We start from the raw sequence: 16090 nt of genomic DNA, 5'->3' as shown, positions 1-16090 counted from the left end.
TGTAACAGTCATACAAGGTTTAGCTGACTGATGCTGGATCTTTGTCTCCAGTAGGACATTCTTTTAAGACTGGTTTATTTGGATGGCCTTCCATTACCTCTCCCTGTGATCCCAGAATGCCCGGAGCAAATGGTTAAGTGTTTAATGTTTTACAAACACTGACATATATACATATAATTGACCCCGTGTTCCTAGTGTTCCACCCTGTACCTTCACTTGGGTATATGTAAAGCTGAGAGAGCCCAAAATAACACTGGTGGACATGATGCTGAATGCAAAATGCAGATCAGTACAGTAAGAAAAGACAGCAAAAGTTTGAGAACTGTAAAAGAGAGTTGTAGTTACCTGGTGTTCACTAAAATGTTTGGATCCTATTTGAGTGTATTACCATTCTCTGAGCTTTGTTTTGCTTTAATTTTCCCAGATAAATTCTGCAGAATTCTTTTCACTGATGAGACTGATGGGGCAACTTGTTTTTGAGACTTATATTGGACTGGGAAAAGTGAATTTGAGACCTATGGAAAATGTCCATGCCTAGACTGTGTAAAACTCACCTAGATTTGGTTTTCCTAACAAGATTGAAATTCATTGCAGGCTGGGGGAGAGACTGAAGAGAAATTATATTCAAGCTTTCCAGCCGAAGTCCGGACAGATGGTTTTGTGTCAGAACTGCATGAATTATTGATGAAAGTTGGCAAGTTTTAGCATAAGTGCTACACATAGTAGCTTTTCACAAGGTGTTTCTTGACGTAGAGATGGCATATTCTGAGAAAAATACTTTGTAAAGCCAAACTCAAGACAAATACTGAGCTTTTAACCTGCAAGCAGGTACATTTTGGCCCTGCCTGAGCCTTTGATAAACTGGATGCATCATGGGGCAAATCTTACCTGAGAACTTGAATAGAAGAAAGGGAGTTGTATGGAATTTTCTTGCAAGGTCACAGGGAGAAAAAAATGCTATGTGAGCCAAGCAGGAATGTTATACCTTTGACAGCTTTGGTATAGACTATTCCCAAGCAAAGGGCTTTTGATCTTCATTTGCCTTATGTTAGATAATCTGCCTGACTGATGTATTTCATGGTATGGAATAATCATTCCTATCAGTTATTTTTTTAGAGGTATAACTTCTATCTGTTATTACTAAAGCAAATTGTGATTTAAGTCAGTTCTGTTAATTTTCAGTTCTTACATTTTATCTAAAGGATAACATGACATAATTCCCAAACAGTTTCCAAGAGATAAAGATGTTACTAATGTACAAAGTGATTGCAATTGCTATTTTGAGTTGACATGTCAATAGTAAAGTTTTTTCCAAACCATTTGAAAAGTATTTTTAAATCAAGATCTCTTTAAGATATAGAAGTATTTCTAGAGTCATATTAACTATAAATGATTGCTGGCTAGGATTTATCTTTTGCAACTGAAATGTAAACCATTCATTGCAGAGATAAAAGAGTTTTTAAATTACATATACAGCTCTAGTTCCTTGTTATTCTGCTCTGCTCTTGCCATTCTGAAGAGAATGCACTTGGGATGAAGAAATTGTAGTTAAATTGAAGTGTGAGAGGACAAAACTAAAATAGGACTTTCTTTATTGAGAAGCATGTTTGTAACAAGCAGTATAGTAGTAATTGGAACAACTTGGCAAAAGAGCAGCAGCTGAATTGTTTATGTTAAATGGGTGTCACATAAACTCATTTGATTTTGTGTCTTTTTCAAAGAATTGTGTAGAGTTCTGTTTGTTTTTGTTTTTTTTCTTCAGAGTGCATTTGTTGCTTAAGAAAGTAGGGTCAAGTAAAGCTGGTCAGTAGGGTTGCTTTGTAAATTTTCCTGTGCTTTTTACATTAAATAGGGAAGAGGTTTCTTAGGGCAGTGCCAGAGGCACTTCAGATGCTTTGGTCTTCTTTCAGTTCTTCTTAATCCATGTTGCTGGAGGCAAGCAATGATATGATCCAGACCTTGTAAATTGGCACATTTTAATATTTACTTTTCAGTATTTGCCCGTGGATGTGAATTTGTGCTCTGCATATTAATCTTCTGTAAACATGTTTGACTTTAATGGACTTGTATTCTGCTTAAATGGTTATTCAGTCGATAGAGATCTGTGAATGTGGAGCTTTTTGAACAGTAATGTTGGACTGCTCACACTTGTGCATAACTTTGATCATAAATTCACTTGAAACCAGTGGCGTTCATGGTGTTATTCCATGGCTCTGCTTGCACAGCTAGTCTCCCTCCTTGCTCATTTGATTTAACTGTCTTACCATTTGTATAAATAAAGCAAACAACTCATACTGTCAGAAACGGTTAGGCGGCTGAAACAGATTCAAAGTATTGACTATATTAGCTCATAAAAAGATATCTGTAAATTTAAGCTCTCCAGAATTAGTTTTGTTTGATTTGATTTGATTTTTAAACCTGACAGGCTTAAAGCCAGAATGTAGTTTATTTGAAAGAGGCAGCAGGGGAAAATCTTAGAGGGCCAGAAAATTACCTTACTAGTTTGGTAATCAAATATATGATTCACTGAAAATAAGGTTTTCACACCAAACTCAGCTCTGCCAGTTTATCTTTGCATATCATTTAATTAACTGAGAGAAGATTCAATTGCCATTTGAAAAATTGTTATTTTACTTGGTTTTCATACGGTACTATCATAGTTGCTTTCTGCACTCACCCATCTGGGCAGTTTCATTCATATGGCCGTTTAATAAGGTCTATAGCCTGAAACTTGAGAGTTCATGCTGCTTCTGTTGGAATTTATCCTGTTTAATACAATTACAGGTGGTATTACTCAAAACACACTTTCATGGTTTCTTAAGGTAATTGTTACATACCTTCTGACCCTAAGTGTCACAGACTAAGTGTGCATAGGAAGAAAATCTCATCTATGTGGCTTCCACTCATCAGAATAGAAATAATTCTACATTTGTGATTTCTAGGTTGTTCTGTAGAGCAGATTTCACAAGAGGTCCACAATTCCTGTTACATAGAGACATTATCAGTATAGTGTATTTACTGGTTTCTCTTTTCTGCATAGCTTAGTGTAACACTTCACAGAACATATACTCAGCATGATACTTCATTATATCAAGTATGACAATATAGACACTGTAACTGTGTCAGTGTTTATTATTATTAAATTATTTACTATTATATAATACTACAGTTAAAAGGGGAATTTATAAATGTAAGGTGTCTGTTGATATTTCTGCTTTATGTAATTCAGTGTATTTCTTCCTCTTTAGGCTGTGCTGAGTCCTCTTATAGCAATCGCACTGAAAATATCTCAAATTCATGAGAGGACAGGGCGAAAGGGACCCACTGTCATCACCTGAAGCCGTGGAAGATTGTTAAACCAGGGCCAAAAGAGGAACAGCAAGGAAGAGATAGGACCTTGCTGAAATATGTTAGCCATTTGTGCCTTGTATGATTTTAAAAGTTTTCTTGGGGATAGAGGTAGGGTGGGAAGAAAAATTCAATATGATATTGAGCATATTCATTTGCATTGATCTCCAAATTCAGTAGTGTATTGACTTCTTGTTTTACCTGCAATATCTTAATTTCAGATAACAATATAACCAAAGAAAGAGTCCTTAACCTTCAGATGTTGTCAGCCATGTGACAGAAAAGGAAAACTGCTTGGTTTTGAATGCTGTGATAAAGGTTGGGGAAACTTCTGTTAGGGAGAGAGAGGGGGGAGTTGCAAAGTAAAGACACGCGTGGTGAATATTGCTTGGGATCCTTGTCACCTTCTTGTTGGTTTACGAAGACATATACAGAGCATGTCTGAGGCATAAGGGCTGTATACTAAGCTTTGCAAAGGGTTTATTTCCTCACCTGACACCAATCCTCCTCTCCTGTCTCTCCCATTGCTCACAGATGCACGCTGGCAGCAGTGTTGAATACACACTTGCACATGCTCCCAAAGAAGGGGTTATCCCATATTTTTTTTTACCCCTCCTTTTAAAGCATATTGATGTGACTTGTGCCTTTAGGTTTTCCTGATTTTAGGCTCTTTGTGTTTTTTTTCCTCCAAAGGGAGGCATTTGTTCTATAGAAGCTGAATTGTGTCCTTCCAGCAATATGTTGGGTGTGGAATCTGGCTGTCTTTTGCAATATTCCTCATGTCACCAGATTATATTGGTGCTTACTGTGTTTGTAAAGGTAATCACTGCAAGTTCAGCAATTTTTCATGAAGGTGTTACTATGGAAGTTTTTTAAGTCTTTGGAATAGTCATGCTCCACTTAGCACAAAGTGGTAAGTGAAGTGTGTATTGAAGAGGAAATTAAAATGAATGCTAATGAATTAAATAGAAATACTTGTCTGATTCACCAGCTGGACGCAGTTTCTGTTAGATTCTTTGTAGCAGTGGATCATGGAATAAAAATCTGGGGAGTGCAAAGGAGAAGAGACGTCCCGGCATAGATCTGAGAAGGATATTGGGGATATGGACATCAGCATTTTTCTGCTTGTGAAATGATACTGCAGTTCTTGCTACAATACTGTGCTCTGAAGAAGAACACACTTTATGCATGTGACTTGTTTGAAAGCTTTGCTTCCTTGGGAACAGTGTGGTCACTTGTATCATTTGTCAAGGTGGCTTTGTGCAACTTGCCTCTTTGCAGTGTGTTTCAATTCAAGGTGGTTGTCAAATTTTAGTGCAATTTATATAATATTGCAGCAAAGGAAATTGTTTTGATTTCTTTCAACACTTCTGTCAAAAAATTGCTATGTCACTTAGTACACAATAAAGAGTAATGCTGTATTTCTGTCTTAATACATAATTGTTGACAAGACACACTGCACTTTCAAGCATCCTAATAAAACAATTAATACAATTACATTATCTACTTAATTGACTCTAAATAATGAGGTACTAATGTTCTCACATAGTATTCTACCTTACCATTAAGTGTTCCCGTAAATCACGAGAGATTTTAAGGCTTTAGTTCTTTTTATAAAGATTTTTTTAGAGACGATCATGGCCTCCTCACACCATTTGGACATCTACTTTTGAATGTAAGAATATTTATCTTTACAGAAATCTTGTTTATCTAATCTTTCATTTTTCTTACAGATCAAACTCCTCTAGGTGCAGGATAGTAAACTGCTAACTAGTGGATCACACGTGGTCAAGCACAGACATACTCTGGATTATGACACTTAGTTCAAATTACTGGGCTGCATGAAAGAACGTTCTGAAAGGCAGTCCAAGAACTTCTAAAATCTCTTATGTGTTCTCTGACAATGAAATAATTTTTGATCACATGGTGAACTAGCTAGTTGTAGTACCAAGTATCCCACTTGCCAAGCTTCTGGGACTGGGACTTGTACTTTGAAAAGTAAGATGTACTGAAGGCAAGTATCTTTCAAGATGCGGTGGGAATCAGGACTGTGAAGAAGCATACTTGTGCTTGTATCAGAAAGTCAGTAGAGCACCAGCTGCAGTAGATGGCAATCTGGTTTCACGAAGGCTCTGACAATAACCTACTTTAACAGTTTACAAAAACACAATCGCTGAGACCGCATTACTGAAAATGGTAGAATAGCGTAGTGCCAATGTGACTAGAAGCAACAAATTGTTTGGCATAGTCTCACTGGAGAGCATGGTTGTGGCTTTTTACCTCACAGGCTTCTAGCATCTGCTCTTCAGCATCATGTGGTTTGAGCCGTCATAAAATACCAGCAAATTCACCTGCCAGCGCAGCTAAATCGTTATTACGTTTCACCTTGGGAGAAGCGCCCTTCTGTAAGAAAGTTAGTGGCAGCATGAGAAGCACATTGTGTTCAGAGACAATCTGGAAGGCAGCAGTACTCACCTGAACCACAGGATCACAGAATCCTTGAGGTTTGAAGGGACCATCTAGTCCATCAGGACTAGAATCACCTAGTCCATCCCCCAGCTCAGAGTAGGGTCAGCTAGAGGAGGTTCCTCAGGACCATGTCCAGTCTCCAAGGGTGGAGACTCCACAACCTCTCTGGGCAAACTGTTCAAGTGTTTGACCACTCCCATAGTAAAAAAAAAATCCCAACTTTCTTGAGTGTTCAGATGGAATTTAATGTGTTTCAGTTTGTGCCCATTGTCTCTTGTCCTGTCACTGGGCACCGCTGAGAAGAGCCTGGCTCCATCCTCTTCTTTCTCTCCCATCAGGTATTTGTAGAAATAAGCAACATCCCTCCCAACCTTTTTCTTCCCCAGGTTAAACGCTCCCAGCTCTCTCAGCCTCTCGTCATACAACATATGCTCCAGTCCCTTGATCTTTGTGGCCCCTTGCTGGAGGTACTCCAGGTTGTCCATGTCTCTTTTGTACTGGGGAGCCCAGACCTGGACCCAGCACTCCAGATGCATCTTAGCAGTGCTGAGCAGAGGGGAAGGGTCATCTCCACCTGCTGGTGATGCTTTTCCTAACGCAGCTCAGGATATCACTGGCCGTCTTTGCTGTGAAGGTGAGTTGCTGTTGAGTGGTCAACTTGTTGTCCAGCATGTGACCCCCAGGTCCTTCTCTGTGGAGCTGCTTTCCAGCCCACTGGTCCCAGCATGTATTGGTGCTAGGGTTTATTCCTCCCCAAGGGCAGGACTTTGCATTTTGCTTTGCTGAACTTCATAAGGTTCCTGTCGGCCCATTTCTCCAGCCCATCCAAGTCCCTCTGAATGGCAGCAAAACACTTTGGTGTGTCCACTCCTCCTTCTAGTGTTGTATCATCTGCAAAACTGCTGAGGGTGCACTCTGCCCCATCACCCAGGTTGTTAAAAGATGTTAAACAGTGTTGGCTCCAGTATTGACACCTGGGGCACACTGCTGATGACTGGCCTACAGCTGCACTTTGTGGCAGTGATCACATTCCTCTGGGCTCGGCTGTTTAGCCACTTTTCAATCCACCTCACTGTCCACTTGTCTAAATCGTATTTTGTCAGCTTGTCTATGAAGATATTATGGGAGATGGTGTCAAAAGCCCTACTAAAGTTGAGGCAAACAACATTCAGTGCTCTCCCCTCATCCACTGAGCCAGTCATTGTAGAAGGTCATCAAGTTGGTTAAGCATCATTTGCCCTTCATAGATCCATGCTGACTACTCCTGGTCACCTTCTTTTCCTTCATGGGTTTGGCAAGCGTTTCCAGGATTAGTTCCTCCATCACCTCCCCAGGGATTGAGGTGAGACTGACCAGCTTGTAAGTCCCCAGATCCCCCTTCTTCTCTTAAAGACAGGAGTGACAGGTGCTCTCTTCCAGTCCTCAGGAACCTCTCCCAATGACCACAGTCTTTCAAAGATAATGGAGGGTGGCCTTGCAATGGCATGGCCCAGCTTCTTCACCACTATGTGTGTATCCCAAGTCATCCCATGGACTTGTGTATGTCCAGTTTGTTTAAGTGCTCCCTATCCTGATGCTGCTCCACCCAGGGTAAGTCTTCCTTGCTCCAGACTTTTCCTGTGGTCTCAAGGGCCCGGGATTCCTGAAGGCTGGTTTTACCAGTAAGAATGGATGCAAAGAAAGCATTGAGCACTTCAGCCTTTTCTATGTCCTCTTTCACCTAATGTACCTGTAGAAACTTTTCTTGTTGCTCTTCACGTTCCTCACCAGATTCAACTCCAGGTGGGCTTTGGCTTTCCTACTCTCAACCCTGCAGGATTGGATAGTGTCTCTATATTTCTTCTGGGTCACCTGTCCCTGCTTCCACTTACCATACACTTCCTGCTCATATCTGATTTTAGTCAGGAGCTCCTTGGTCATCCATGCAGGCCTCCTGCTGCCTTTGTTTGATTTCTACATGTCAGGATTCCTGAGCTTGAAGGAGGTGGTCCTTGAAAATCAAACAGCTGTCCTGAACTCATCTTTTCTCCAGGGCCATAATCCATGGGGTTTTCCCAGCAGATCTCTGAAGATATTAAAGTCTGCTCTGCTAACTTTGGTCCCACTTTTTGCCTTTCTCCCTCCTCTCAAGATCCTGAACTCCACCATCTCATGATCACTGCAGTGAAGGCTTTCGCATGCCCACCCATTTCTTCTGGTATTGTAAGTATCAGGGCAGCCCCACACCTTTGTGTTGGCTTCTCAGTCACCTGTGTCAGCAAGTTGTTGTCAATGCACTGAAAGAACCTGTTCTGTTCTGAAGCCTTAGTTTGACTGGTTTATATTCTTCAGTCCAAAGAAAATTCCTTTTAATCTAAAACTTCCAGCTGCTATTCTTGGCAACGATGACTTCATGCTAGTAAGTTTGATCAAAAGCAAACCATTTAAAAGGTTTTGCTGCTTTAAGATTGTTGACATTTTTGAGCTAATTGCCCACACCATTTTCTGTTAAGCTCATAGCCAAATAGTTCATTAGCTGAAAAGACAAACTGAAAACCAGATTGTATCAAATAAAATATTAGTTATTAACCTTAGTTTTCTCCTTATCTCAATAACCTTAATGTCTCAAATACTTTCTTCCATATTGCACGTTGAAGATGCAGTTATCTTCGATTTCACATTTCTGGATCTATTGAGACCTCAAAACATCTGCGGAAGGCTGGAGCTAAACAGGGGCACTGCAGAACTGCCCTAGGATCAGGGGAAAGGAAGAGATGTTTAGCTCTACCTGATTGTCCATAAACTATGTGGAAAGAATCTTAATCTCATTTCCTGTAGCAAACTGGTCCAAGAGCAACCTTCTATTCACCTTAAGTAAATGCAAGAAAGCACATGAGAAATGGCTACGTGCCGTAACCCTCCCTGTGCTAAAGGGACTAGAGAAGGAGGCTTTATTTGTGCAAAGGGTTGATATGACTTAGGTGCTTTTACATGAAAGAAATCATCCCATACCTTGCATCCTATACCTCTGAATTTAGGTCTATGCAGTGGGTTACATTAGAGCAGAAAGTGTCTTTCAGCTTCCTAATCAGAAATATGATCCAACAGGAAAAAAACAATTTCCACACATGCAAAATGCTTCCTCCATACTAAAAGTCAGTAAGTCATTAAACAAAAGCATGGGATCACTGGACAGTTCTTGCAGTGCTTGCTCTCAGAGCTACCTGTAGTCTCAATTATTTCCTGCTCACATGGGCTTCCTTTAAAGATTAGCTGGTGGAAAAGTTAGACTCCCACAGCAAAACAAAAGTTGAACTTGCACAGGACAAGCATTCTGCCACAGGAGATCTCCTGGCAAATCAGTCTCATCTGCTGTGATTGATCCCTGCCCCAATACTTGTGCAGTGCCTGCAGCCTTCAGGATCCGGGGCCCTGGAGTAAAGAAGCAAGGCATTTCAGGGTGCAGATATGGTAGTGCTAGGAGATAAGACTGTAACAAAGACACTTGGCGTAGGACATCCTCACTTCAGCTGTTTTGGAAATAATGTGCAGTGTTCCTCTGGCTTTTACTGTGTTACTCTGTGCTGTGCTGCTTCTCAGTCACTTTGAAAAATCTTTATATGCTGATGGCATCATCTATCAGCTTCTATCTTTTTCAGGGACTCTTTTTCTAGTCTGTGATTTTTTTAATACATTTCTCTTCCTCATCTTATCTTGAATTCATTTTCCATTCTCTGTAGTTTCTCCACCCCATTTTATCCTGCTTTCCTTTCTCCTTGCATCAGCTGAAGGTTTATAGGTCCTTCTCACAAAGGAGAAGGACCTTTCTTCTTTGGAAGAAAAAACGATGCGATTGTCCTTAGCCATTGTTACCATCACCACCATGTCTTGCATTTCTAATGTGTATGCATCCATAATGCTAAAGTTGTTGTCTTGGGGTATGTGGGCATCTGGAAAGTATGGTAACTTTTCTGTCTCATTGGTTCTGCAAGAAACAGCAAAACTCCACCTATAGTCAGTGTTGCAGCTCTAAATCTGAGTGGACCTCCATGAAATTTTTCTTGTCATTCAGAATTATAGATGGCAGTGGCCTGGATGCAAATGTGCCTCAGTGATTTTGTGGAAGGAAGGAAACATGTAACAGAGGAAGGATGAGTCCAAGCCTGTCCTGTCCTCTTTCTGGTACTTGTTCCCTAACCACGAGGCCACTGGTGTCAGAAAAGGGTACAGAACCCCTTTTTTAGTTCTTACAGTCTCCAGTAAGCTGCAGTGGAAGCAACTGCTTTTACAGACAGCTCAGAGGAGTGAGTCAGAGAAGGCTTTTCCTCCTGTGATTGCTAGTTCCTTTTGAGGAGCTGTGGGCACAGCCAAGGTTGTCTGTAGCTAGGAAGTGTATTATGTGTATTGTATTGTGTGCTTATCCTGAACCATGGACACCTTGTACCATATAACCAAATACATAGCAATTGTTTTAAATACAACATTTGTTCATGAATTCAGTAGTAAAATACCAGCTATCAATACCCCAAAATAAAACAAGTAACTTGAAAGGCATATGATACAAAGATAATCAGTTACAACAAATAATTTACAATTCTAAACAAAAGCTGAGTTAATAAGATTCCCAAGTCAGCTAATGTTGCAAAACCACAAATGAGGACTTTTGCCCAAAACTGCTTATGAGGTACAAGACATTTAAGATTGATAACAGCATGATGCTTCATTTGTCTTGCAGCATAAGAAACTTCTATGGCCAGTGATGTTGACTTTTTTAAGATACAGCCTGATCATTTCTATCTCTATGGAGATTCATTTTGCTTTGAAATACCGAGCACCTTTATATATATCCCCTCTAACTCCACTGAAACACACAAGTGGTCAATGCTTTTCCTGAGCAGTTACACCCCAAGTGGTGTACTATTAGGGATCACTGACACATGTGTTCTTGCAATTTTCCCTACTTCATAGATGCAGGATTTTACCCACTGCCTGTCTCAGGTGTTCTGATGGGCATTGCTCTTTCTGAGGTCCCCTGGCAGTCTGTATCCTGATGGTAACTGTTTTCCTGTGTGGATGGATGAGAATTTGACTCCCCTCTGGAGTTTGCGTCTTGGTCAGCTGTTTGCTGCTGCTGTAGCTGCCTCACAGATAATTCATATGGTGGTGGCTGTTCCTGCTCATTAGTTCCACTGATGAACTCTGCGCTGCTTTCGCTATATGGAGGTGGAGGGATATTGATGACTTGTTGCTGTTTCAGTGTGGAGGCAACTGGCAGTGGGGAGGTCTGTTTTTCAGGATCTGTGCTGTCTTCATAGGACGGGGGATAGAAGTCAGGCCTGAAAAAAAGCAAACCAAAAAGAAACACATCATGGTGAAATGTGATTTATCTCAGAGAGCTTGGTTAGATGCTTTGTCTGTTTATGTTTCCAAAGTTTAGATGAGGCTTAAACTTTAAATGGAAACCTAAGTAGGTTTAGATCAATGGTGTACATTAATATAAAACAGCTGGCATAGCTGGGATCATTACCTGTGTCTTTCTGCAAAATGTTTTATTAAAACACAGCATTCTAAAAAGATGAGCCTTCCCCATGAGAGTTCCCACCCATGGTATACAAACACTCATGCTTGTGAGTATTTCAACAAGTGCCTGAGAAAAGTTTGATTTAGAAGAAGAGAGAGATCACTGCCCGAAGTAGGTTAAATTAATGAGTTATTTATTATTACAATATCCATTGTTTTCCACAGTTTTAAAATACATTTTGCATGTTTCTGCTTATCTAACCAAAGTTTGCTGAATGTTGGTTTTATAGTGCTTCTAGAGTACCCATTGTTGGTGTTTCTGGTGCAGTTTCCACAACAGTCCAGGAAAAGTAATTTGTGTCCAGGGACCCTGTTAAAGACTTTTGTCAGGCCCAGCGCCAATCAGTTTAAGAAACTCTCTCTCTCAAAGCGCCAGAAAATAGTGGGAACGATTACACAAGAAAACTTTAGCAGGGACCATATAGGGAGCTGAAGCTCCCTGCATACCTCATTGGTAATAAGTAATGCGAGCACATATCTCACAGCAGCACATCTGGAATTGTCTGTTGAGATGGAACTGATGATGCTCCTGCAGGAGCTCCATGAAGTCAGCAGAGCTGCACCTGATACCTCCATGCATGGCTTTGGACCACTCTGTGAAACCTGCTGTGTTTCCTGTAGTATGCCTTTCCTTATGTATTGTTTACACAAATTGCTGTTTGCACATTGCTACTTGCTCTAGCAAATCAAATTTCAGACTACAGTTCTCTCCATAGAAATATAATAAAATGGCTACATTTATTTTCTAAAAAACTTGTATTGCTTCTTTCTTCTCACAATACGTTTACGAAACAGCATCCCTCCCTCCCAATTAATCAACAGCAGTACTGCAACACATACCTGTCTATGGTGCTGATACGTAGCTCTCTACAGCTGGGATTTCGAATGAAGATGCTGTTGAGGCCCCTGTATTTCAAGACTTCATGGAAAGTGCTCCAGAAAATGCCAGTCACAAGGAGAAAGAACCCCAAAGCTAACATGCAGTAAACCACCAGCTCATTATTTTCACACTTGCATGTGGAGGAACTTGGGGAAATGCAAAGGATTCCCAGACAAATAACGGAGAAACCGAGTAACAGCACAAAAAGCCGAATGAAGGTAAAAACACCTTTTGGCATCTTTCCTAGCAGACACAGCACTTGGTTCTTGTCTGCAGTTCGTTTGCTGGCTGTCTCAGCTGTGCTTCTCATCTTCATGCATTGGTATTTTATATACCTCAGGATCAGCTGACCTTTGGAAAATTATGTGAAACAAGCAGTTTTAAGATACTCATTAACTCTTTGAGATACTCATAACCTCTTTTGAGATTAATTTTTAATCTTAAATCAGCTTTAGGGAAGGAAACAGAAACTTCCTGCACTATTCCTTTGCTACTGTAATCTCCGGAGGGCACACTGAACCGCTGCGTTCATCGCATGTCACAATTTGCAATGGTTTACACAGTTTGTTAGTTTATGAATGAGGCCTGTATTTCTTTGTCTTTAAAAAAACCCCAACAAACAACAAAAACACTGGTCATAACATCCTGTTAAAAGTTTGAAGGGAAAATAAACTTTCTTAATCACACATTTTTGTCTTTCACTGGATTTTGGTCTTCTTCTGTCTCTAACACATTATTCAACTGCCTTGGTAATTTTAATAGTCCTTTGAAAATTGATACATTTCTAGCTTGCGATGTGATATAATCAATGAGTTTAGTATATGAAATGAAAGAAATCAAAATTGCATAATGTCAAAAAAGGACATAGGCATTCAAGAAATCTCATTCTTTGTCTGCAGATTTAATTGTACTCTGATTCCTCTACTGTTACTCTCCTCTCTTCCAACCGTTTTTATTGACTGATTTTCAAAAGGGTCAGTGCTCATAGCTATGCAGGAACACCTATACTCAGTTTTCCAAACATATGTAGATATCTGAAATTCAGAGATGCTTGCTACCAACAGATTTTAGGCCTAAATTTTGCTACCCCCAATGCAGAAAATAATCTTTAGAATTAGCCTATGGATTTTCTCCTAGAGAGCATACCCACTAGTATTTGACAGGGCATAGCAAACTCCATAATCAGAACTTGACTTGTCTATTAATCCTACCTTATTTGGAACATGACTAATTATGTTTCTGAATATTTTCAACAATGGAATTAACCAGACCTTGCCTAGGTTTGTTGTAAAATCTCCATTGCACACAGTGAGGAAATCGGAACAGGGTACTATTCAAAAAATAGGCTCAGGCTCAAATCTTTATTGCAATAATGAGTTTATTTCAGGTATTGTTGGGTGATATTCAATGAGGTGGGTTACGTATGGGTAACAACAAATGATTGTGAGAATTTTCTGCCATGGTCTATAAGAGGGTTTCTTGCTACCTACTGTGGACTCTTTATTTCACTAACCCAGTCTGGGGGAGCTGTAGGACTTCTGTAGTCAGTGCAATAAAACTTTCTAATGTACTGCTTGAGTCTAGATGCTCTACGTAATTTATGCAAATCCTGAATGAGGGAGTCACATTTGATGCGATAAAGAAGGCTCCAGCTCTTCCTACTCTAGCCCCTTCCTGCAGCTCTGGAGGGAGAAGCTCTTCACAGGCACTTTCAACAGGGCGCTTGAGCCTCGTATCTTCCACGTAGAGACAGTTTCGATTTCTGACTGGCCAGGAGTCCTGAAAGTACTGGGTTGCCTGTCTCACCCTATCCTGGGCTGTACCTGTGTGAGCTGCACCACCACACACAATCTCACGTTTCAGGCCTGTCAGCCTGACCTCGGTGCCGGGGAAGGTTATGGAGAGGATCATCTTGAGGGTGCTCACAGGGCACATGCAGGACAACCAAGGGATCAGGCCCAGCCAGCACAGGTTCATGAAAGGCAGGTCCTGCTTGACCAACCTGATCTCCTTCTATGACCAGGTGACCTGCCTGGTGGATGAGGGGAAGGCTGTTGATGTCTGCCTGGACTTTAGTAAAGCCTTCCACACTGTCTCCCACTGTATTCCCCTGGAGAAGCTGGTGACTCGTGGCTCAGACAGGTGCACTCTTTGCTGGGTAAAAACCTGGCTGGACGGCCGAGCCCAGAGAGTCGTGGAGAATGGAGTGAAATCCAGTTGGCGGCCGGTCACAAGCGGAGTCCCCCAGGGCTCAGTTTTGGGGCCGGTCTTGTTTCATGTATTTATTGATGATCTGGATGAGGGGATTGAGTGCACCCTCAGTAAGTTTGCAGATGACACCAAGGTGGGAGGGAGTGTTGATCTGCTCGGGGGTAGGAAGGCTCTGCAGAGGGATCTGGACAGGCTGCATCGATGGGCCGAGGCCAATTGTATGAGGTTCAACAAGGCCAAGTGCCGGGTCCTGCACTTTGGCCACAAGAACCCCATTCACAGGCTTGGGGACGAGTGGCTGGAAAGCTGCCCCGCAGAAAAGGACCTGGGGGTGTTGATTGACAGCCGTCTGAATATGAGCCAGCAGTGTGCCCAGGTGGCCAAGAAGGCCAATGGCATCCTGGCCTGTATCAGAAATAGTGTGGCCAGCAGGAGCAGGGAGGTGATCGTGCCCCTGTACTCGGTGCTGGTGAGGCCACACCTCGAATCCTGTGTTCAGTTTTGGGCCCCTCACTCCAAGAAGGACATTGAGGTGCTGGAGCGTGTCCAGAGAAGGGCGACGAAGCTGGTGAGGGGTCTGGAGCACAAGTCTTATGAGGAGTGGCTAAGAGAGCTGGGGTTGTTTAGCCTGGAGAAGAGGAGGCTGAGGGGAGACGTTATCGCTCTCTACAACTACCTGAAAGGGGGTTGCAGAGAGGTGGGTGTTGGCCTCTTTTCCCAGGTAACAAGTGATAGGACAAGAGGAAATGGCCTCAAGTTGCGCCAGGGGAGGTTCAGGCTGGATATTAGGAAAAATTTCTTTACTGAGAGAGTGGTGAAACACTGGAACAGGCTGCCCAGGGAGGTGGTGGAGTCACCATCACTGGAGGTGTTCAAGGAACGTGTGGACGTGGCCCTTGGGGACACGGTTTAGTGGGCATGGTGGTGTTGGGTTGATGACTTGACGATCTTACAGGTCTTTTCCAACCTTAGTGATTCTGTGATTCTGTTTCATGTCTGCTCAACCAGGACTGTATTTTTCTGCCCTGTGTTTAGCCAAATGAGGCGGATGTTCATTTACAACAAATCAGAGTATTTAAAAGGAAACAGCAGCTGGTACAAAGCTGCCACACATTCTCATCAACTACAATTATTTCAAGCTTCCACCACCATTACTGCTTCTTTAGTTTTCAAAGGATCTGTGAAGCCATTCTCACTTTTGTTTTCAGGATCTATCAGGATGTCAACATCAAGAACAAATCTCATAAAACAATGTAATTATTAGACAGAGTTTTTCTAAGGTGGGTCACTCATGTCATAGCAAAAGTGAAAACACAGGAAGACCAGCTGCTGCCCTTCCTAAGGAAGGCATTCAGGTAAGGAGTAGTTTGGGGTAGTCTTCATTTCAGTGCAAAACCCTTCCAAAGTTGAAATAGTCCTGTTCCCTCAGCCCTTGCCTACAGCCACCTACACAACACCGAGGAAGTGTGGCATCACTTCATGTACAGGTAACAGCAGGCATGAGTGCCAGCTAATCTGTGGCTGATACATAAATCAGGTGATAAAAGGCAAGTGCTTCCCACTCTCCAATGTCATCTTGCAATTCCTTCAGGTCATATTTCCTCTAAGCCACCTTTTCCTTTA

At 41.7% G+C, this 16090-nt stretch overlaps 2 protein-coding genes across 2 annotated transcripts in view; one reads left to right on the top strand and one right to left on the bottom strand.

Moving 5' to 3' along the window:
• Positions 1-4842, top strand: part of PGM5 (phosphoglucomutase 5) — a 77299-nt gene extending 72457 nt beyond the window's left edge. Inside the window, exon 11 of the mRNA XM_059833429.1 lies at positions 3249-4842. Coding sequence (XP_059689412.1) covers positions 3249-3338 — 90 coding nt within the window. The 3' untranslated portion in view covers positions 3339-4842. The remainder of the gene's footprint in view (positions 1-3248) is intronic.
• Positions 4843-10697: 5855 nt separating this feature from the next.
• Positions 10698-12566, bottom strand: TMEM252 (transmembrane protein 252). The gene is made up of 2 exons (XM_009817968.2): positions 12217-12566; positions 10698-11132 (listed from the first exon to the last, which is right to left on the bottom strand). The coding sequence occupies exons 1-2, from the start codon at positions 12564-12566 to the stop codon at positions 10775-10777; spliced, it is 708 nt and encodes a 235-aa protein (XP_009816270.2). The 3' UTR covers positions 10698-10774.
• Between the last annotated feature and the right edge of the window lie 3524 nt (positions 12567-16090).

The sequence above is a fragment of the Gavia stellata genome, chromosome Z, assembly GCF_030936135.1.
Source record: "Gavia stellata isolate bGavSte3 chromosome Z, bGavSte3.hap2, whole genome shotgun sequence".
Classification (NCBI taxonomy): Eukaryota; Metazoa; Chordata; class Aves; order Gaviiformes; family Gaviidae; genus Gavia; species Gavia stellata.
This window is presented reverse-complemented; position numbering and strand designations above follow the sequence as displayed.

Excerpts from the sequence above, each read along its gene's own strand:
- TMEM252 (XM_009817968.2), bottom strand. The coding sequence starts at position 12,566 with ATGAGAAGCACAGCTGAGACAGCCAGCAAACGAACTGCAGACAAGAAC. Across the intron at positions 11,133-12,216 it reads CGTATCAGCACCATAGACAG|GCCTGACTTCTATCCCCCGT; the intron begins GTATGTGTTGCA and ends GCTTTTTTTCAG.